At 41.1% G+C, this 22,763-nt stretch overlaps 1 protein-coding gene across 4 annotated transcripts in view; it reads left to right on the top strand.

Annotated features, from left to right (window-relative positions):
* Positions 1–22,763, top strand: part of DGKG (diacylglycerol kinase gamma) — a 124,446-nt gene that overhangs the window by 6,331 nt on the left and 95,352 nt on the right. Inside the window, exons 3-8 of one of the 4 annotated variants that reach the window (XM_042458000.1) lie at positions 532–608; positions 5,715–5,735; positions 10,462–10,627; positions 13,167–13,229; positions 16,075–16,329; positions 21,486–21,659. In XM_042458000.1, the coding sequence (XP_042313934.1) occupies positions 532–608; positions 5,715–5,735; positions 10,462–10,627; positions 13,167–13,229; positions 16,075–16,329; positions 21,486–21,659 (756 nt within the window). Of the gene's footprint in view, positions 1–531; positions 609–5,714; positions 5,736–10,461; positions 10,628–13,166; positions 13,230–16,074; positions 16,330–21,485; positions 21,660–22,763 lie in introns of those variants that run through there. The other 3 variants (XM_042458001.1, XM_042458002.1, XM_042458003.1) reach the window with 3 other exon arrangements.

Raw genomic sequence — 22,763 nt, 5'->3', positions numbered from 1 at the left:
CTCCATACAAATTTTGCACTTTGAATTCAGTTTGCACCAATTGAAGTAAGCTTAGGGGGAGAGAGTAGGCAGAGGAGGAAGAAATTGGGACATTTTAAAAGCAGCTGGGAAAAGTGGGATGACAGAGGGATGAGTGCTGCTGCCAAATTGGGTCAGAGCAGAATATGTGTAGAAAATGTTAAGTCTGAAGCAGTCTTAAAAGATGTTCAGAATTCTGATACAGGAGGCAGCTGTTCTCTGTTCTTGGCACAATACTAGGGTCAAATATTTGTCTTGCAAGTTTGGTGTGCACTCTACTTCAAAGAACACATCCCGGATGTTGTAAAAATAGAGTTTAAATAGCTCACACATTTGCACATCCATTAAAAAAAAACCCTCTGGAAGAATGATAGAATTCCCTTGAAATTACAGTGCCTGACATGAGGTTTACAACTTTGTAAATCACCCCTAAACATGACAAACTGCAGGGAGCTTCAGACAAAGGAGAGGCCTGTATCTTAAATGTTATTTCCATGCTTTTTCTCCTTATAGATTCCACAAAGAAATTGAAAGATGTTTTGGAAGAGTTCCATGGGGATGGTGTCCTATCAAAATATAATCCAGAACAGGTAAGGAACCTTGCATTGAAGTGGACATGCTCCTAAAGCTAGGCTGAATCAAAATCAGTTGATTGTGTTCATGTGGAAATAAAGTTCACACGGTTAGTTAAATAATTCTATATGCTAAGAACAAACTGTGTATGCAATGTGGCCTGTAACTTCTTTTTAGTTACACAGAACCTTTCCTTAGGCTGGATATTTTAAAAGGTAAAGGTAAAAATATTTTATGAATCACAAAATAGATGTCTCTGTAAGCCAAAATTATTCTGATGCTAAACACACCTTTATCATTAAGTATTTTACAAACGTACCATACACACAAAGTGGCACAGATCGAGGGAGTGGTTTTCATCAGAACTGTGGCACATAGGAAGGAAAGCTTTCTTCATGAACATATTAGTACCTGTTAAGAAGGTGATTTTATTTGGGGCAGGGACAGAGCATGGGAATCTTACTTTTCTGCACTACAGTCTATGAGTTCTAGAACTAAAACATCTTTATCACACTAGGGGGCAAACAGGATTTAAATGAGAGTTAAACGAGAGTTAAACAGGAAATGTTGTGTGATAAACATCAGGCATTTCCTGTTTAACTCTTGTTTAAATCCTGTTTGCCCCTTAATTTAATAAAACAGTTATTCTAAGCTCTAGGAGAGGAGGAGGACAAACCCTTCTCCTTGGCACTGCAGTCCCTATGCATGCTGTTATTTTTAAAATAAACTTAATCAGTTTGGTGTTGGGTAAGAGGTATGAGGGGCCTAAATACCCCAAAGGCACCAGATCCCATTTGATCTTGGAAGCCAAGTAGGGTCAGCCCTGAGTAATACTTGTATGGAAGGCGACCAATGAATACCAGATGCTGTAGGCTGTATTTCAAATGGAGGAACTGGCAAAATCACCTCTTATTCCTTGCCTAAGAAAAGCCTATGAAATTGATGGGTTTGCCATAAACTGACAGGTGACTTGAAGGCACATGCACACACAAGAGGGTATGGTATCCTTTTTATGCATATTATCTCAAAATAACAAGGGAGTATATTATTAATGGGATGTAATGCAATCCTCATCATATTTACTGCAAAGTCAGTCTCTCTGAATGTTTGTTTTTTGTTGTTGTTAACTGCCTTCAAGTTGACTTTGATTCATGGCAATGCCATGAATGAGAGACCTCCAAGTTACTCTTTCCTCACCTCCCCTGCTCAGGTCCTGCAGGTCCAGGGCCATGTCCTGCCTGATTAAGTCTATCAATGTGTAGTGTAGTCTCCCTCTTTTCCTCCTGCCCTCCACCTTACCCAAGCATTATCATCCTTTTTTAGTGAGATCTGTCTTCTCACTATATGGCCACAGTACGATAGCCTCAGTTTTAGTCATCCTAGCTTCTAGGGAGAGTTCTGGCCTGATTTGCTCTAGGACCCATTTGTTTGTTTGTTTTTAGCAGTCCACATATTCTGAAGCACCACATCTTGAATGAGTTGATTTTCTTCCTGAATGTAATGGGAAACAAATCCTGTAAAAGCACTGAGCACTGTAGACCTACTTAGGATGTTTTTACCAGTGAACACCAGGTGTGGTATGCTAGGTTTTAGAGGAAGGAGCTAGCAACCCCACTTCTAACTATTCTGTGCCTAAGAAAACTCTACGAAATTCATGGGGTCACTATATGTTGACAGATGACTTGATGGCACATGTGTCCACACACGCAGAGCAGATGCAGCACTGCTGCAGTTGTAATTCCCAAGTGTTTTTAGGCAAAATCTAAAATTTTAGTTCAGATTCAATTTTGGAATTAGGATTAAGCTTGTGGATGAGGAGTGTGTTACATTTGCTTTATTTTTAACTGGAATAAAGTTCTTGTGAAGTCTTTGGAATCTGTTGTTTTTAACTCTTAAAACCCTAGGATAGGACAACCTGTCTGTGTGTGTGTGTGTGTGCCAGTTCCAACATCTCAAGAAATTTTCTTACCCGTTTGCTATCCAAGATTTATAGTGTAAAAGAGGGAGAAAATGGAAATTGAAACACTGCTAAGGTTTAAGAATTGGGTATATGTGTTTGTGAGAAATGTACATTTATAATTTCATGGTTTAAGAACAAAGATAGCAGTGTGAATATTACTGCACATAGGTGTTACAATTTCAAAATAGAAATCTCTAATCTTCAAAAACATATAGGTCTATTCAGTCATTTTCACATAGACACGTCCCTTTGCAAAAGGAAAGGACAAACATTTTTGTTTCTCTTTATATGCCTCAATTTAAAATATAATACAGTGTAAATAAAGTATAATTCTTCACATTCTGAGAATAGGTGCTCCATATTTTTAAATAGTGGTCCAGGGGCAAGGAAGAGAGAACGTCATAAAAAGGGTGGGAAGATTTTGTCCTTTAAGATTTCTTATGACATTAGTAAGAAACATGCAGAGCTCCAGATAATCCTGTATCACAAGCTCCAGAAATCCTAACCAACTGTGAGGAGTGCTGGGAGCTGCAGTTCAACAACATCTGGAAAGCTATTGGATTCCTATTCCTGTTGGAGGCGGAGGAGGAAGGGAAAGGAAAGGAAAGAAAGGGAAGGGGAGCAAGCAAGAAGCAAGAGTTGGAAAAGTTACTTTTTTATACTACAGCTGTCAGAATTCCTCAGCAGCATAACCAGTATCATATTGCCCCTTAGGAGTTATGGCCCCAAAAAGTAACTTTCCTAGGTTCTGGAGGAGACTTTTCATAAGGTCAATAAACATGAGAAAACAAGGCATCTCCTCCATTATAGGGAAAAAAGCTTTATAAGAACAGTAATAACAGGTTGTTCCCAGGTAAGAAAAAGGGATCACAGCAGAGTTTTTAAGTACACAAAAGCCTCCAGAATGGGGGGATATCAAATGAAATTAAAGAAGGAGTGGGTACAAAAGAATTTGCAGGGAAACTCTTGACACATGAAGTAATTACAAGGACAAGCCAACAAAAGAAGCAACCAAAATTGCCACTATGCTCCCTGTTATGGAGTAGGCATGTTAGGCACTCAGGATTGGGCAGGACAAGTGCAATTTTGTGGGGTAGGCGGCATGGCTTTCTTCCCAGGGTGTGGTTTGTATGCCACAGCATGAGATATGACTGTGATGATTGCCATTGCACAAAGCCACCTACGGAGGTATAATTCATTACTCTGTGCTTAGAGAAATTACTGCATTTGCCATTGGCTTTAGTGACTAATTGCCTTTGAAGTCTCTTTGAAGAACAGATTTGCTTTCCAGCAAAGAGCATGGAGGAAGTTGACCATAAAGGAGCAGAGGGTGGGAGGGTATTTTCCTGCAGTCCCTTTGTGACATTTACTTTGCACTTGTTTAATGGCTCTCCCACATGTTGGGTGCGGGGGCCATAATTCAATGCTCAGAATTATATCACGGCAGGCCTCTTTCCACCTCACTTAGGAAAAACTCGAGTGGGATTGTTACGTCCCACTCCTTGAAGGGATACCCCAGCATTGCTGACAAAGGCAAGTCAAGGGCATGGTTCAGGTGGACTGTAGCAATAGAGTTAGGTTGTTCACGTTGTAAGGTTTGATGACCTTAGCAAAGGACAGCCCTCTGTTTTAAAGCATCATCTGACCAAAACACTGCCTACTCCAACTCCAAGCATATTTTATAGATAACATAACATATGAAGGGAAAGCATGGGTCTTGTGTTTGGCAATCAACAGTGAGCCTGTGGTGATCTGCATGATAGTGACCCTGTTCATTTAAAGCCATCTAATAGGACCTTAAGGATTGTAGCTCCATCCTACAGAATCCTGAGATGTGTAGTTGTGGGAGGTATTTAGAATTCTAGATCAAAGAGCTCTGGTCTACTGCCCTAAACTACATCTCTCTTGCAGCCTCACCAAACTACAAATCATAGGATGGAGCTATAACAATTAAGTGCTGTAACAACAAGACATCTCCTCTGCACAACAGTGTTGTGCAGAGATTCCCTGTGTTGGATAAGGATTGCAGCACAGGTAAATACAGCTGGATAAGGAATATACATCCCTGAATTCCATTGGCTGGATTGATGGCAGTTAAGACACTGTAGAAGTGCTCTATTATAGTTGTACAGTGTGGATACAATTTTGGTCACTCTGTTCTCCACTGGGGTGAGATGTAGTTTATTTCTGTTTAAATTACAACAATGCCTTTTGTATTGGCATCTCTAAATTTACCTTAGCACATGAAAATTTTAAGTATGCATCTTCTTTTGTCCTTTCTTTTGTTGATGTGACTTTTCTTTTTACTTTTGATGATACCTGAGCAGCTACTTAAGGTTCCGTGTATCGGGAAACAGGAGTGGTGCGGTAAACTCAAACTTTAAATGAACCATTCAAGATTCTGGACATATTTTGAAGAGAGGCTTTGGTACTTTGGATCCTTACAGTTCTGATTAAATCAGAATCACTGGCCCACTGTTGCCATTGCTACAGAATGAATGCTACTGCTCCCCTACCTAATGATACATGTATGACCTCTAAGTCAAATTCTAAGTGCCTTTCCCTTTTTGTTCCTCCTCACCCCACCTCATTTCAAACAGTCTATCTTCTTCCTTTTTGGTTTCAGGTGTCTTCTTTGTTTACCTGCACAAAAGTGTGGGGCTAAAACTTTTTGAACATTTCCTACATTGTTCTTTCATTAATTTATATTTGTGGGGCTTTTTGTTTTTGTTTTGTTTTTGTTTAAGCTTCCAAATGTGGTTCCTAACATCTTAGAAGAGGGCACTCATAGAAATACGAAAAAGGGAATACTTGCATGAAGTAGCAATTTGTTTAATCTTTTGAATGGTTATTTCTTCCTTGCATAACCCTGCCTGCTAAGAAGAAAATTTAAAAAATCAGGGACAAACTCCATCTAGAAATACTCTTCCTATCATTTAAACCTCTCTGACAGTTGGGAACTTTTGTAACTGTGATGGTTTAAAACAAGTGATTCTGACAAATGCATAGTGAGGTGTTACAGACATGGGAAGAACTGCACCACATCCTGTCCTCAATGTATGGATTGCCTCTGCCCAGCAGAGTAGGTACTTCTATTCCTTCTGCTGATCAGTACTTCTACACTGAACGTTGCTTTGTCTTTTTCTGCTTTTCCTTTCCTCAGAAACAAGACACTCTAAACCAAGTAAGACTTGTTTTGTATGCTGTATTAATCACATGTGATGTTTATATGTTGCTTTGCATGTTTGCTTCAGCATAAATAGAGAAGCCCCAAAAAAATAATAATCAAGTACAGCATGTAATTTCAGCTAGCACTGTAAAAAAAAGTGGGGGTAGCGAACCCTCAAGGCTACACCTATATTCTTAGAAGACTCATATATACAGGTCTAAATGTACAGAGAAAATTTGCCATTTTGATCCAGCACATAATGAAATTATGGCATCATTTTTGTGCTATAATTCATGAAAAAATATTGCTTATCATCAGTGATGATCATTTTGCAGGAATTATATGCCTATGAATTTAAGAGTGTTTCCATACATGAGCTTTGCGCTAGCCTTTCCTTAAATAACCCTATGATGTAAATACCGACCTAAATCCAATTGCTGGTCCCAGCTGGAACAGATCCATTGAATCAATTGCTGAAAGGTAAATCAATAATTACATAAATCTTATAGATTCCAGGGGTCTTCACTAATTGGGTTTAGCAGTTTGATTTAGTCCATGAAATCCACTTTGGCTGTCATACACATTAAATTTTTCATTGTATCATTTTCTCTGAATGCATATCCTCCTGTAAGCAAAGACAGTGGAATGAGTACTCTCAAGGGAACCCTAAGGTTTGCAGAAGAAAAGAACAAATCTTTAAACAAATTACTCTAAGGAAGGAAACAAAAAACCCAACCAACCCAATGAAGAATGACCTTGCAGAATATTGGCTGGGATGAGTGGTGGAAGATGAAAACCAAAAAAGAAAATGGAGTATCCAGGAGAAAGGTGTAGCTGGCTGGCTGGAATAAATCCTAAAACTATAACTGTAGTCTATTTTGTGATATTGTGTTGCAGATTCTATTTGTTCTTTTCTATCCCACAGTAATGTGGGACTCACAGCAGAGAGTCTCAAAAGTAATTTTTAAGTCTCACAAATACTCCTTCAAGAAAACATATATTGACTGTTGGATTGCAGAGTCAGTGGACAGAAACTCTTATTTGTCAATGGTGTTGATTAACTGATATGCTGATCAATTTCCTGAATTGTTTTGCAGAAGGCAATGTACACCTATTGCAGGATTATGGGGATTATTGTAGGGATAAAAAGAAAGCCCACCCATCTCTTGAAAGACCTCATTGTAGTCTTTGATCTCTGCATTCCTGTTTCTCCAGCATGGATCTTCAAAGTACTGTAGTGTTATCATGAAAGTGGTGAACCTCCTGCTAACTAATAATAATAATAATAATAATAATATAATTTATTTGTATCCCACCCAATCACGGGGAATCCGGGCGGCTAACAGAATTGTAATTCAGAAAGCTGCCACAGGACTCAAAACAGTGCAAAACTGTTTGAGTTCTCCAGTTCATGTTTGCAGGGAGTCCATGTTGTCTAAATTGCAAACAGAACAGTCCATAGACACATACAGGCAGATATAAGAGGTGTGTGTGCTATGAGTGGAGATTCTTACTGTTTCTCAGTCCAGCAGCTGAATACAACCAAGTTTTTATCCTCAGTGGCTCCAGGGAGATCCTCAGCAGGCTTGCTATACACTTGACAATACATACCATCACTTCTACTGCACATTAGAAAGTTTTTGATGACCCACACCTATGAAGAACTTTAGCTGCACTTCCTAGTCTGCTGCTTCTGCTGCTGCCAACCATGTATGCATGTAGTCTACCGTGGACCACTGCTATCAACATACTGTATGTAAGCAGTGCATCACTGTGTTTTCTTTGACACATGTACACACAGTCTGCATTTTTGCAAAGTAATCCTGTTTTAGTGTGAAGGCAATAAAGATTCTCAGTTACTCATTAGTACTTTATGCATGCTGCAGTGTATTTCTGCTTTACTCCTGTAGACATATGTGTCCCTGTATATATTTTTACTTTGGTGCAAAGAATCAAGCAGAACTCAGTGCTTTCCTGCTATATGTAATGTCTTTTCTCTGTCTGTGCTGAGAATCTTTCTGTTCGTTTTGTACTAGTATAAGTAGATTTCAGTGAATTTTTGTTGTGCAGCCTGTGGCCAATTCTTTTATTGGTTCTTGGTATATAAATGTGTTTCTCCTCTCTGTCTTGTAATCTTTTCCCTCAGAGGTTTAAAACTGGGACCATTCCAACTGCAAAAAGCACAGAACTTAGTCTTTTATCCAATGTGAATCAATCAAAACAAATATGTGTATTATGATTTGTTTGTTTTATGCGGGTTCTGGATTCCAACAACACCGCTACCACTCTCCAGACATTATTTTAATATCTAACTGGACACATTGTATGCAGTAGGAAAATAAAACATGCAGTAGGAAACAGGTTTTTGTGTAGGGGCAGTATGGACTATTATCAGGAACAAGGTAGTTTCCTTAAAAACCAGAAGGATAATGAAGTAGAAAATAAAAGAGACTGCTGTTAGCTTTCAGTCTTTTAAAAATAATGTTATACTAGTAGTATATTATTGGGACAAACCATCTGACTGCTCCAAGGATGCAAACTTGAAGATATGTCTACTTATATTGGCTCCAATTGTGTTGATGTAAGGACTGACAACTGCATCCAGCTCTCCTTTCAAACCATGGCTGTAGGGTTTACTGACACCTAGAATGTACCCAGTTCCACTATTAGATTTTTCTAATGTCAATTCCAGTTCAATCCACAGTGCCATCACACCTGAGAGATAGTGCCAACATATCTGCAGTCAGTGTCTTGGTGAGACTGTTTCTGTCTCTTTCTACAGTGCAAGGCATAGTGATGCAAAATAGCATGTGATGTCAGGAAGGCTGGAGGAAAAGCAGCTCCCTGGTGACAGAAGAAAAAAATATATTAGATTAAATCCTACTACTCCCATATCTATCTGAAACTTTCTTGAAATTCAGTTATAAACCACTGGTCTGAAAACATCTCCTTTCTATCCCTTCTCTTCCCATTGGTAGTGGAGTACTCATAATGTGATCTGTTTTCCTAAGAGCTGAGCAACACCATTCCACTTCACTGACAGGACATTCACTGGATCAGCGCAATGTAGTGAGAAAGCCTTTCATGATATCACATTCAGTTGCACTTTCTGGATGGAATAAAGACGCCCATCCCCTTGTGATAATGTCCTCGGAGTTAAAATGTAGCAACTGGTTGCTTTTACAAGTAGTCAAGAGATAGCCCTCCTCTTCACCCAAGGTAAATAATTCATAGCCAGGGCTTGGGGAAAGAATATTCTTCTGTTTTGAACTACAACTTCCAGAATCCTCCAGCCAGCATGGAGAGTGGCTGTACTGACTGGCATAGGAGAAGAATTCTCAACTGCCCGTAAAATAATGTAGCTTTTCCTACCATGTATCCTCTTGTGACAACCTCCTTCTGTTGTTATTGTTATGTGCCATTGAGTCAGCTTTGATTTATGGCAATTGTCTGAATGAGAGAACTCCAAGAGATCCTGTTATTAAGAACCCAGCTCAGATCTTGCAAACTCAAGGCCACAATGTCCTCCATCAAGTCAGTCTATCTGCAATATAGTCTTCTTCTTCTACTACTGCCTTCAGCTTTCCTCCAGCATTATTGTCTTTCCCAGTGAGTCAAATTTTCTCATAATATATCCAAAGTATTATAGCCTCAGTTTGGTCATTTGGTTTGTAGTGAGAACACATACTGATTTGCTGCAAAATCCATTTATTTGTCTTTATGTTGGTCCTTGGTATCTGTAAAATTCTCCCATAGCACCACATTTCAAATGAGGTGACCCCGCCCCCCCGGTCAGCTTTCTTCATTGTCCAGCTTTCACATCAGTTCTTTCAAGAAAATTGCATGACAGGGCCTTAGGGTTGCCATAAGTCAGAAATGACTTGAAGGCATACAACAGTAGCAACTATTCAGCTGCAACTGAATAAATAAATAAACACTGCTTTTGCACTTCATTAGCCAGTTATCGTCCCAGGTCTTTGTTATTTCTTTGCTAGCAGTATGGTGCCATCTACACATCTTAAATTGATGTTTCTTCTTCCAGTTTTCACATCTCCTTCAACCAAATCTAATTCTTTCTGCATGATCTTCCAGTTGGTTGGTCCAGATGGTTGACACTTTTACAACCATTACCTTAAGAGTCCAGTTGTGGATATTAGATATTAGGGGTTCTTAACCTACAGAGTCCATTGGTGAGGTTCAGAGGCTCCATGAACTGAATGTAGTTATATTACAATACTATACAATTTCAGTGTCTTATTTCTGTTCTAATTGAAATTTACCTTTGAACAAAATTAAAGTTTACTCTTTGTCGTATTTGCACAGTTTAGATTTATTTGGGGGAGGGGAGTGACCACTGATTTTTGTTTGAGTGAATGAGGAAGACATGATTCTTTGTAAAGATTGTTTTGTGGTCTGCTTGTTAGAAGGAATTCAATCTTTTATGAAATTAAATAAACTGTATACACATTTTTGTGTGCGTGTATTTACATGTGTTTGGGGAGGATGGAAAAGTATATAACTTACATCAGATTCTCAAAGGGATCTGTGACCAAAAAGGCTAAAGGATCTCTGTGTTAGGGAAAGCCTGAGCACTTGGTGGCTAATTCTTATCATTGTATTTTGTGAGGAGACAGTATTTCTGCAAAAGTGTTGTGTGGTTCCCCTTTTTTAAGATGAGATGGCAAACATTAAGCTGTAGAATTTCTAATGGGACTTGACTTCCCTTCTTTCCTCTCTACAGCCTATTGACTATGAAGGATTCCAGCTCTTCATGAGAACATATCTAGAGGTAGATATTCCTGAGGAGCTCTGCCAACACCTCTTCCTGTCTTTTAAAAGAAAAATTTGCCAATATTCCCCAGAAAGCCAGCGGCAAAGTTCCAGCGTTCCACAGCTCAGCAATCTTGGTGAGCAGCATGAATCCCCTTCTATCTCTTCTGTTTCAGACCACACAAGTTCCCATATAGTGAATCATCAGCTCTCCTTGTAAGGATGAAATTCAGCATTGCCTGCATGCTCACTGAAATTAAAACATGAAGCTGGAAAGGTTTTGGACATCTTTGACAGATGGGTTTTAGAAAGTAACAAATGGGGCCTGCAACAAAATGTTGCAATGCAGTCTTCTGTTCAGGGTTCCAGCCAGTTGATCACAGAATATTATTTCCCAATCTCTCTCTCTCTTTCTCTCTCTCTTAGTGTTTAACCCCTTTCATCCCAGTCACTGAGTCAGCATTCCTGAGTCCACTGAATATGATCCCCACACAGATATATACTTTCCATAGTCCTAGTCTGGCTGTTTGGGATTTGCTTCCAATCCCCATTCCTCCTCCTTGCCTCATTAGTTTTTGTTCTTTTGTTTTTGGAATTTTTGTAGTTGCACCAAAGCATATCAGAAAAGTTGATGAAGGAGAATAGCTATAACTATACTCTTAACAGTGCCAGCAAGGATGCTCGTCATGTTCTCACTGAGCCTGCTATATCAGTCATATATTCATCAGTTTTTTTAATGGTGTGTTAAATAAATATGGTTTGAGTTATGAACTAGGAAAGTGGTGAAATAGTCATTTTGTCTCATGCTAGTCTGAGTCGGGATGCTTGTAATTCGATTCAGGGATTCTGGGATTTGATCCAAGATCCTTCTCATGTGGGATCTAACTTGCTGACATAACTGTGTGGGAATCTACACACAGTTATACACTTCCCATGATTGCAAATGCTTCACCATGTTTTATTTATTTATTTATTGGAACAATGCATACAAGGATTGCCACTTCAGTCTTACTTTTGGTGGGAGCGTCGACTCAAAAATAACTTCTGACCAGTGGGTTTTACTTGAGATGGATACATAGAGAATTGCAATTTCAGCTTTACTCTTGGTAGGCATAACTACCCAGAAATAATACCCAGTGAGCAAAAATTTGTGTGTGCACAAGCTGATTTCAGCACTAAATGGATAAATGGCTCCAAACGAACAAAAATGAATCTCCTTCCTGAATAGGGGAAAAGTGAAAGAATGAGCAAGTGAATGAGTTACAGTGGTAAGAAGCAGAAGGCCAGCCAATTGGGGAATGAAGGGAGGCAAGACTTTTGCTAAGGAGACAGAATGTCATCAGTAAGGCAGGGGAATGAAAGGAGCAAGATGGCAAAACACAGACCTCAGAGAAGTGACTGCAGTAGCTTCAAATATCCCTTTTATTACTCAAAGGAAAAGGGGCTCCTCCACAGTGCTAGACGACAGGAATGGTAACAGATGGCTTTGGATGGTTGCATGAATCATGTGAATTTAAATGTGGAAACATGAGTATGGGGCTACACAGATTGCCCTTAAGGGGCAGCATGTAGCTGCTGCTTTCCTGGCCGGATTGAGGCCGCAGCAACCTCATGCCGTGGTCCCAATCTGACCACTGGAGAGCAAAAAAGGAACCGCAAAAGGGGGCTCCTTTTTGCGTCCTCCAAAGGGTGCCATAGCTGGGGCAGCGTGGCTTGGTGTCCCTTTGGTGCTGCATCATTTGGATGCAGTGCCAGAGGTGCAGCATCATGGTGTGCGTCGTCTGGACCGGTGCGTGCCAAATGGCATCATGGGGCACAGAGTTAGAGTAAGCGTCATCAGGATACTGCATCCTGACTCTGCCCACAGGCTGGCGCTTTCTGACGGTCTGTATAGGGCCTATAACCTTTACCTTGTTTGGATTCCTTCTGTTACTATGGACCTTACTGCACAGGGCTCCTGGGACGCAAAGCGAATGGTCCCAAAGGGGATGGGAAGGGAATGGAATGAGTGGGGGATGCATTTTTCTGCACACGGAAGTCCCTCACTTGTTCCATTCCCTTCCAATCCATTCCCAATCCATCCCAGAGGACTGCGATTTTTGAGAATTGTTCCGAACAGTTCTCAAAAATCGCCCCCCTGGAACGGATTGGGAAGGGAATGGAAGGGAAGGGAAGGGAACGGAACAAATGAGGGGCTTCCGTGTGCAGTAAAATGAGTCACCCACTTGTTCCAGGCCCCTTCCGTTCCGTTTTCATCGAGTCCCAGGAGCCCTGTGTGGTAAGGTGCAATACCTATAGATGTTCAAGCACCTCCCAAGTTACTGAAGTGTGTCACATGAGCTGATGTATTTGGCAGGTATTATGAAGGTCCAGAGCCTGGAAAAATTATTTTTCTGAACCACATCTCTCAGAATCCTTCAGCCTATATGGCCAGTATTCCAAATGAGGTTTGCTTAGTGCTGGAACACTGTATCTCTGCAGGTGGAGCTACAGTGAAGAGATGTTGGATTGCCCCCACCATGTATTTTGTGTATTTTTCTATGAAGAGTGAACAAACCTGGTAGTTGTTAATAGCAGTGACTTTCACTGTGCATTTTAATGTTTGCACTGATTACAATAAATGTTTGGCCAGCAGCTTTTACTATATTAGTTCCTCTTTTTTTCCCATGCATTCAGAGTCCAAGACTATTGATACAGGCATCTCCATCCAGACTGAAGTTGCTTGTGCTCCTGTTACAGGTATTCACTCTGAGAATTTGTGTTTCTGTTAGTGGTATGGTTTAGAAGCCCAAGGTTCCACCCCAGTCAAGCAATTAAACCAACTTATATAGAATTCTTACTAAAACATGCAGTGTCAGCTGTTGAGCCACAAAAGGCTATGATGTATGTACAGATTCACCAATAAAGAGCAAGCTCTATTTTCAAACTATGAACATCACACCTGTTCTTTGTATCTTCTTCTGATGTTCCAGCTGTCATCATATCAGCAGGACATATCACAATATTTGGGAACACTGTTCAGAATGTCTTGTACATGTTTAGCTTAAGCTTACAACATTTTCTGTGCCTAAGCAAACTGCTTATTATGGTTTTGCCTCATTTAGGCCTTATGGTCAGTTTTGGATTTTTTCTCTTTACTTCTGTGAAACTAAATGAGATCTTTATGCTGAAAGAGAGTACCTACACTTGGTTTAGAAATCCTCCCAACCATTGCCTGTGCTAGGGTGGATGGGAATTGCAGTCCAACAACATCTACAGAAGAGCACTTAGCCCACTTCTGGTTTAGAATATTGGAAGCCCCTATTCCACAATGAACAGAGAGCTCCACAAATATAAACAGACAGAATGGGTTTCATCTTTAGCTCTCACACTCTTTTGCTCCCTGCATTTTTTTGTTTTGTTTTTAAACTGGGGACTTCCCTTTCACTGGAATCCTGCACAGAGAGGCATGCAGCAGCTAAGTAAACATGTTGAACAAAGACTACCTGGGTGCCAAGGCTTTTAAAAACTCTCTCTCATTATTTCAGCATGGTTTGGCATTAGTAACCATTACATTTTGCCAGGAAACAGTTGCTATGCAGAGATGTCCTTTCTTCAAGTGCAGCATTTCTGGTACTACCATGAAGTGCCATCTCTACCATGCTGGTTAGATATAAATGTTTATGAAAGAAAATCCATCCTTTCTTCTGACTGTACAGTTATTATGAAGGAGATGAGTGGAACTTGTTCAAACTTATTTTAAGAGAGTTCCCTGTAGGAAGAAGTACCCCAAACAGATCATCACCTGGAGTTTTGCTTCTCTGGTTTTGTGCTCAGGTGATGAAACATTATTATAGCTTACCACTGTTCTCAACAGTGGTCTCTGAACCAGTGTGGTATAGTGGTTTAACTGCTGGACTAGGATTGTAGGAGATCAGATCTCAAATCCCCACTCAGCCATGGAAATTCACTGGGTGACCTTGGACAAGTCACCTACTTTCATTCTTAGACAAAGGCAATGCCAACCTCTGAACAGATCTTGCCAAGGAAGTGCTAGGAGAGAGTCACTATAAATGAGAGTCAACTTGAAGACACGTAACTGCAACAGTGGCCTCTTCTGACTTAGTAGAAGTGGCTTAAGCCTGGTTCTCAGTTTGGAGCAGCTGAACCTCAGGAGCAGGCAACTTGTGGCCTGCCAAATGTTGTTGGATTACAGTTTCGCTCATCCTTTACTGCTGGCTATGGTGGCGGAAACTAAGATCAAAATAAAGCTGAAGAGCCACACCATTTGCCCACTCTTGCCCTTAAGCAGCCCCTTGTATGTTGTTCAGTATAGATGTCTGAAACCTGACCTCTTTTGCTCTCAAGTCTACCAAGCGCATGAAATGCCTTCTACCATAGCTTATCTACAGAAGCTTGTTCTTTGATTTAAGCTTTAATGTACACAAACATTCATGGTCTGCTCCTCAGTGCTTATGACGTTGTTCTAGGAAATCATTTCCAGCCCAGTCTTTGAGCCTAAGAAACATTAGTGGGTTGAATGAAAAGAGGAAGACATACAACATGTGACAAAACTGGCATGCTGTTTCCCCGCTCAGAAAGCACTCAGTGGACCAAGAGTTAAAGCCACAGAGCAAGAAAAAAAATACTAATGGCTCCTTGTTAATGGAAATGGATTATGAAGTTTGACACCCTTCCCCTAGCCTGCAGTAAAAAAAAAAATGACACTGTGCAGTGCTCCTGGATAAAATATGATGGCCATTAATACAGTTCTCTATCCGAAGGTGTCCTCATTCAAATGGCTCTTTTCCAAGTCCAGTTTAAAGATAAAGAACCATGAAGGGAAAGCACATTGTGGCTTTGAAATTTCCCATTAGCATTTAGCATTTGGAGAGGTCACTGTTTTCCCTGTTTGGATGAAATATTGCCATATTTCTATTTAATTTATATTTATAGTATCAGAACTCTCATATATATATGGATGTACAGATGCAAATCATTGTCTTTTTTCTTCAGTTTTTTGGGTGGTGTAGTTTCTCTCTTAACAAAAAGAAAAAAAAGAGTAGTGTTGTGAACTATTTCAGTTAGCCGTGATTTGGTCTCTTTCTCCTGACACTTTTTCTGGAATCCCACCAAGCTCTTTCTGGATGAGAACTTTGTAAGATGTAGTGACACCACTAATCCAGTGGCAATAGAGGTAATTCCTAAGCAGAATTGATGAAAGTTATTTTTGGGAGCCACAGCTGCCAATCTGTGGAGAGAGGGTGCTGGGGGTTGTAGCCCAACAAAATAACTTTACTTAGCTTTGTTCCTAAGCGGGCAGAGTTTGGAAGATCACTGCAACTTCTTTAGCCTAATTTGAAAAAAATAATAATAAGGAGATATGTAGCTTACATGGTTGAGGTACATGAGAAGTGTGTCTATCTGTCCAGGACACTGAACAACAGTCTCTGGTGGCCTTGAACTGTGGAAGGTGGACTTCTTCTTACAGCTGATGAAACAGCTGGTGGACTTCTGAAATCCAGACCAGCCCCAGGCACCTAGTTGGTGTTCAGGATATATGCCTTTAATAAGTACCTAAATTCATGCTATGCTTGATTTATAGGGATCAATGGGAAAACTCTGCTCAGCACCATGGGAAGGCACACACCTGAATCCAAGAGCTCCCAGGGAAACCTGGCAGAGCAGCAAACAGCCTCCTTAAGTCCCACTCCAACCAATGCCAATGCCCTTGGGAACGCTTCACCAAGCTGGTCCAGGTCATCATCACAGAAATCCACTGCTGGTACCCCTTCTGCTCACAATTCCTCAGGGTCCTCCAAGATTTCCTCAGGTTCTCTTCTAAGCCCACAGTCCCCAGGTGAGTTCCATGTTTACCGTGCCCTTTCTGAGTTCTTCTATGAATGATACCACCATTTTCTGGCCTTGCCTGACTGCAATTGGATAAAAAACGGTTTCTGTACTGGCTGGGGCAATGGCTTGAAGTTTTCTTTTTGTTTGGTCAAAAGTGATGAGTGTGTGGGAGGGAAATTTGAAGTAGGGGTTAGAGCGTATTAGATGGGCTGTTTGATCTTTGTGAGAATTTGGCAAAAGCCAAGAGCAAGATTTCAAAACTAATTCACTCATGGGATCAGTCATTATATGTCCAACATCCTCTCTCCACTGGCTCAACAACATCCACCTGCTGCACAATGGTAGTCAGGGACTCCTGGGAGTTCCCTCTGAACCACACAGTGAAACATTTTGCTGTTGTCTTTGCAAACATACAGCTTTGTTTGCAACAAGCCGATTTGTCAGTGGAGGTGTCACCAGCTGCCTGAGTAAAGCAGTGTGAAAGCACATTCTTACTTCAATCACAGTAGATTTTCCATGGCATTTTTCATCTCTAAATGTTTGTATATTTGTTTCAGGGTGGGGGAGACCTTTGTCCTTGCTGGGATTCTGTCAGTCAATAACCTTATTCTATGGCAATAGGAGTCAGATGGGAGAGATGCAGTGTGATTCATTAGCTCCTGAGCACTCCTTTCTTCAGGGAAAGGCTAAGTGGAAGAGAGGAAGAAAATATCCTCAAGTCCTAAAGGCTAGACTTCGCCTCAGATGTCCCCATTATCAACAGTGGCTTAGACTTTACTTGTGTAACCATTCCTTCACTGACAGTCTCTGGCCAAGAGCCTCTTGTTTACTTTGGTTGTTTTCCCTAGGTCACATCTTTCTTCTCAAAAAATACTGTATACATGACATATATTCTCTTATCTATGTTTGTTTTCACATACATTACATCGCATGGCAGACTCAATAATTTAGGAAATTCATGTTAGTTATTTATCAATATGGGCAGTGAAAGATGTGACCTAGGGAAAACCATCCAAGTGAATAAGAGGCTCTTGGCCAGAGGGAGTCAGTGAAGGAATGGGTGAACAATTTTCAATACAATTAGCAATACAATTTTCACTGGAGAGGAGCAGAAATGTTTGGCATCAGGCGCTATGAAATAGGTTTTTATGGGGGGAATTTTTTTATGGGTAATGACAAAACACACACACACCACCATGAATGCATTTTTGTTGGAAAGTATATTGTGAAACTGCTAAAAGAGAAAAGCAAATTAAGATTCCGTTTTTGTCACGCACAAATAATTATGTAAATGAAATAACAGTGACTAGGAAGAAAATGCATATTGTACAAGCCATCGTAGTGTAGCGATTTGACCCGTTAATAAAGTATTATACATGGTGATTTATCTGCAAATTTGTAAAGAAACTGTTCACTTGAGATTCCTTGGTATTCTTTTAAAAGACCAAGGTTACTGAATGTGCTTTCCTCTAAGAGAACAGTCAATGCCTATAAGGCACTGTACAGAGAAAACAAATCCATCTGCCATGAGCAGAGATGAACTAACATGAGCACAGATACTTCTGATTTGGGAGCATTCCCCATTCACATACATACATAGATACATACATACATACATACATACATAAGAGGTGTTATACAAAAGGTGTGTTTTAATAATGTAATAGTTTAATTCTATTTTAATGCTTTTCTATGTTTTGAATTGTAAACTGATTTGATTCCCAACTTGGAAGAAAAGTGGGATATAAATAAACAAATAAATAATGCAAGTTTATTTTTCAAACATCATACAGTTCCTCAATCTTACATCTTCAGTTCTACCATGGTGGGTAGTGTATGAGCTCATCAATAATTATACTAATTATTAGTAATAGCAGCAATTATTAAACACAGCACCCTTTATGTTCATGACATAAGCAGAAGCAAAATAAGAGTTCCTCGCCTCTGCTTAGTCTCTGTGGTGCCATAAGATTCTTCATGATTTTTATAGAGAGGGTAGATATTGAGGAAAGGTGACATCACGCATGTGCAAAACATGGAAACCATTCATTAGCAGTAAATTAATGTCTTTTAATTTGTTCCTTGATCATGCTGTAAGCAATGTATCACTTTAACCCACTATGACATAGTTAATAAGCAGAGTTAATTTTAAGAAAACAGGTCAAAATTCTGCCTTGCTAGCCATCATTACATAGCTACAACGTCTCCCAGTGCTACTCCTCAAAGTCTTATCTTTGAAGCTTTTTGGTACCCCCACACACACAAACACACACAACAGGGCCATTTCAAGATTCTGGAGAGTGGCGCAGCGAGTAATGACATATCTAACTCCCTCCTCATGTGGGAGGGAGGGCACGTGGAGAATGTGAATGGAACGGATGGGAACAGAGCGGGGGGGAAACTCCGGAAGTTCTGGAGGGGACTCCTGGTGGCATAGTGGTGTTCTCCTGTGCAATAACATACGGTTTCCTTCCATTCCATTCCCGTTCCTCAGAGTGCCATGCAATAAGCTTAATAGTTGCAGAAATCCCTGCAGTGTCCTGTCAGGATCCTGTCAAGCTTCTTCTTTCAGTGCCCCCTGCAAAGCTGGACAAATCATTATTCATATCACAACTCACCCTCTGGAATTTTCCCAAATCTCCATTTACCAGGAAGCAACTGCTGCAATTGATGGGGGCTTCTTTCCCTGTCAGACAGGAAGCAGCTGGCTGATGGTTGCTCTTGTCTCTTCACTTGACTGATCTCCAACACAATAGAGAATTGTGAAAGGCATCTTGCTTCTGTCTGTCTCACTAGAGATTGTTCATGGGAGAGTGTGGGACCATCAGTCAGCTGCTTCCTGATTGACAGGGAAATAGGCCCCTATCAATTGCAGTAGCTGTTACCTGGTAAGTGGGGATTGGAGGTGGGATTCACTACATAGCACAGTAAGTACAGTATTTACACACAGGTACTGTAAGTCCCCAACAGGATTCCAGCCAACAGTAATCTGATATTTGTTTTGTGGCTGCACTCATAACAGTGGACGAGAAGACAAAACACGGTGTGCACTGTGCTTCTGTCCATAACCCTACACCTGTGGAATGGTTCGTGTAATTATTATTGGCCTAAATACATTTATAGACCTTTCCAACTAATGCATAAAATTCAATAGAATAAAACATCATAAAGCCATTAGCTGACGATAATAAAATCCACTGAACAGCAATATAATAAATCCCCGAAACAATTGCGAAATGAAATGCTTGGCATTTCCCTTCCCTTAAAGGTTAGCAGAGAGGTGCGTAGATTGACACACCTCCTTGGATTTAATTCCAATGTCTGTACATACAGAGATCAGCCAGGGGTAGGAAGATGGATGGCCTTATTACATCTTAGAGTGTTATGAAAGTTAGTGCACTTCTGTACACAGCATTACTGGGAGCAAGGACCGAGATGGAGGAGGATTTTCCCTCCTGATGGGAGGATAGTTCTGCCTCACTTGTCAGGGTGGTTAGAGTGCTGCAGCCCACTCAAGTTTACTTGGCTAGAAATAAAACAGACTAGGAGGACTGGACTGGTGGCAAATTTTGTGAATTCTTCTTCAGGCCTTTGTGCTACCGCCAAGAATCCAGCCAACCCAAATAAGGCCCAAACATATTACCTTCATGCACTAGATTTTTTTTAATGCATTGCATTGTATGAGTTGTGGGACATTTTCTGATCCAAATAAGAATTGCAGTAAATTGCAGGGCATTAAAATGGCCTGTGGGCAAACAGGAGAGGGTTTTTTTGGGGGGGAGGAGTTAGAACAGTGCAGGTAACAATGTCTGTAAGAATGGCTATGCTGGATGTCTAAGATTCATAGATTATGCAGCAAAATACAGTGGGACACTGACATTTTGTTCCAGGACCCCCCATGTCTACAAAAATTTGTGGATGCTCAAGTCACCTTAAATATAGTGGCATAGTAAAATGATAAAAAATAAAGGTATTCCTCATTGACAAGGTTGTCAAGTCATGTCCGACCATAGGGAGCGGTGCTCATCTCTGTTACTAAATCAAAGAACCAGCATTGTCAGAGACTACTCTGTGATCATGTGGTCAGCATGATTGCACAGACCACTGTTTAACTTCCCCCCGGAGTGGTACCTATTTATCTACTTGCATTTGCATGCTTTCAAACTGCTGGGTTCACAGAAACTGGGACTAGTGATGGGAGCTCACCCCATCATGCGGCACCTGGACCTCGAACAGCCAACCTGCCAGTCTTGCAACCAACAGAGTCAGCATCCTAACCGCATCCCTACTACAGTGTGCCCACATCATACGTGGGCGCCTCTTACACAATATAATATAATATTTAATATTTATTTACTTATACCCCATTCTTCAGCCAAGGCTATCAGAGCGGCTTACAAATTGTTAATTAGACATTTCCCTACCCTCAGGCTTACAATCTAAAGAGACAAGACACAAAAGGAGAAGGGAATGGCAATGGAGAAGGGGAAAAGTCCAGAAGATCTGCTCTCCCTCTGATGCCTGGACCATGGCAGATGGACTGGAGGGAGGGCCCTTCTTCTTACTCTGATTAGGACCAATTAGGGAAGGCATTGGCCTACCTTCTCTTCCCCTCAGAGCCAGGATGGAGTCAGATGCCTTGTGGGGAGGCTCAGTTCCTTTAGGGAGGCCTGATAGCATTGGCCCACCCTCTTTTCCCCTCAGAGGCCAGGACGGAGTCAGATGCCTTATGCTGAAAGCTGCACGACAGAAGTAACAATGGTGTGTGCGCCCATGCGCTCACAAACCCCATTATTTTCAATGAGGCTTGAGCATATGCACTACTTGCCTTATGCGGGGGGGTCCGGAATGGAGTCCCCACTTAAGGCAAGGGTGCACTGTAAAATGATATTCCTAGTAAAATGATATTCCTTATAAAAATGGCAAAGTAATGGTTTGCTTTATAGAATTTATTTATTTATTTATTTTGAATATTTTTGAGCCATGGATGCTTGAATACATGGATAAAGAATCCATGGATGTGGAGGGCCAACTTTATGATCCAGGGGATTTAAAATGTTCATGCTGGTACATGAAGGTTAAAAGGCCTCTGCCTGTTGAAATGGTTTAAAATGTGCATTGAAGCACTAAGACATCTGTGAATATTCCTGTTTTTCCTTCTAGGCTCCAGAAGCTTGGAGAAGAAATTGCCATTCAACCTTCGAAAGAGCCACATCTCCCTGAAAACAGCCAGTCCACACCCACCAGCCCCGTCATTGGCTCAGGTAGTCTACCTGAAGGACATTGTCTGCTACCTGTCACTGCTGGAAAGGGGACGGGCTGAGGATAAGCTGGAGTGTAAGTCTTGAGTGACAGGAAGAATGCATGCAACCAGAACATCAGGTGCAAGGCTACCACTGGTGCCATGGTCACAAGTGACAGTGGGGAAGAGGGGGGAGGAAGGGCTGGGTTCATGTATTAGAGGAATCAGTAATGTTAGCAAGCTGCAACTGTGAGCATCTGGCCAGCTCTGAATGTCTAGTGTGAAGGAACCCACTGATAAAGTTCTCATGCATCCCATTTCCATATAGCAGGAATTCCAGTGCAGCATATTCTTAGCGTGGCCAGTGATCAGGAGTGATTTACATTGTACTCCAGGTAAATGTAGAGTGTTGCAAGTTCTGTGACCCTGCTATAGAGCATTATGGGTAGATTTGTTGGTCATGTAACATTACAGAATGCTAATTGATTGCCGCTTCCCCCACTGGCCCTATTTTTTGGTGTGGCTGTTATTTTGCTTTTCTTTGCTCCTTTCTTAAGAAACAGAAGGCAAACATGAAAGTATGGCCTCTCTACCAGATTTTAAATTAGGAAATATGAAATCTCTACTCACTGTTTCTCTTGTAATATTAAACAAATCATCCTGCACATACATCAGTGCCTTCTAAAACCTGGGCCATCACAAAAGATTAAGAGGTCAAGCTCCCTTTTCCTGCCCTGCCATACCTTCATTTATATGTGTGTGTGCGCGTGTGCACACGCACACACACACACACACATTCAAAAGGGATCTTTTAATCTGATAGTCTCCATGAGGGGCATTAAACTTACCTCTGGCCCGTTACAAATGGGCGTAATAGTACGGACTGGGTCCGTATTAGGGTTAGAAAGGGGCGTCCCTTCTGGACACCCCTAACCCTAATACAGACCTAGTCCGTACAAAATGGCGGCACCCGTTCCACACGGGGGCTGCCATCTTTACATAGCGGACACGCTGCGTCCACATGTTGCACAGCGCATATGAAGCTGCGAGTGCGCCATTGGCGCCTCACCGCGTCATATCCGCACCACGGAAAGAAGCACTATTTTAGGGCTTCTTTTTGCTCCGCGAGGGAGCCGCGCGGTTTGGCTGCTGCGGCTCCCTCGTGGAGCAACCGGCAGCGGCCTGAGAATGCCTGTTTT

This window comes from Sceloporus undulatus, chromosome 3 (assembly GCF_019175285.1).
Source record: "Sceloporus undulatus isolate JIND9_A2432 ecotype Alabama chromosome 3, SceUnd_v1.1, whole genome shotgun sequence".
In the NCBI taxonomy this organism is placed as follows: domain Eukaryota; kingdom Metazoa; phylum Chordata; class Lepidosauria; order Squamata; family Phrynosomatidae; genus Sceloporus; species Sceloporus undulatus.
Note: the sequence above shows the minus strand (reverse complement) of the source record. Positions and strands in the feature narration are given on the sequence as shown.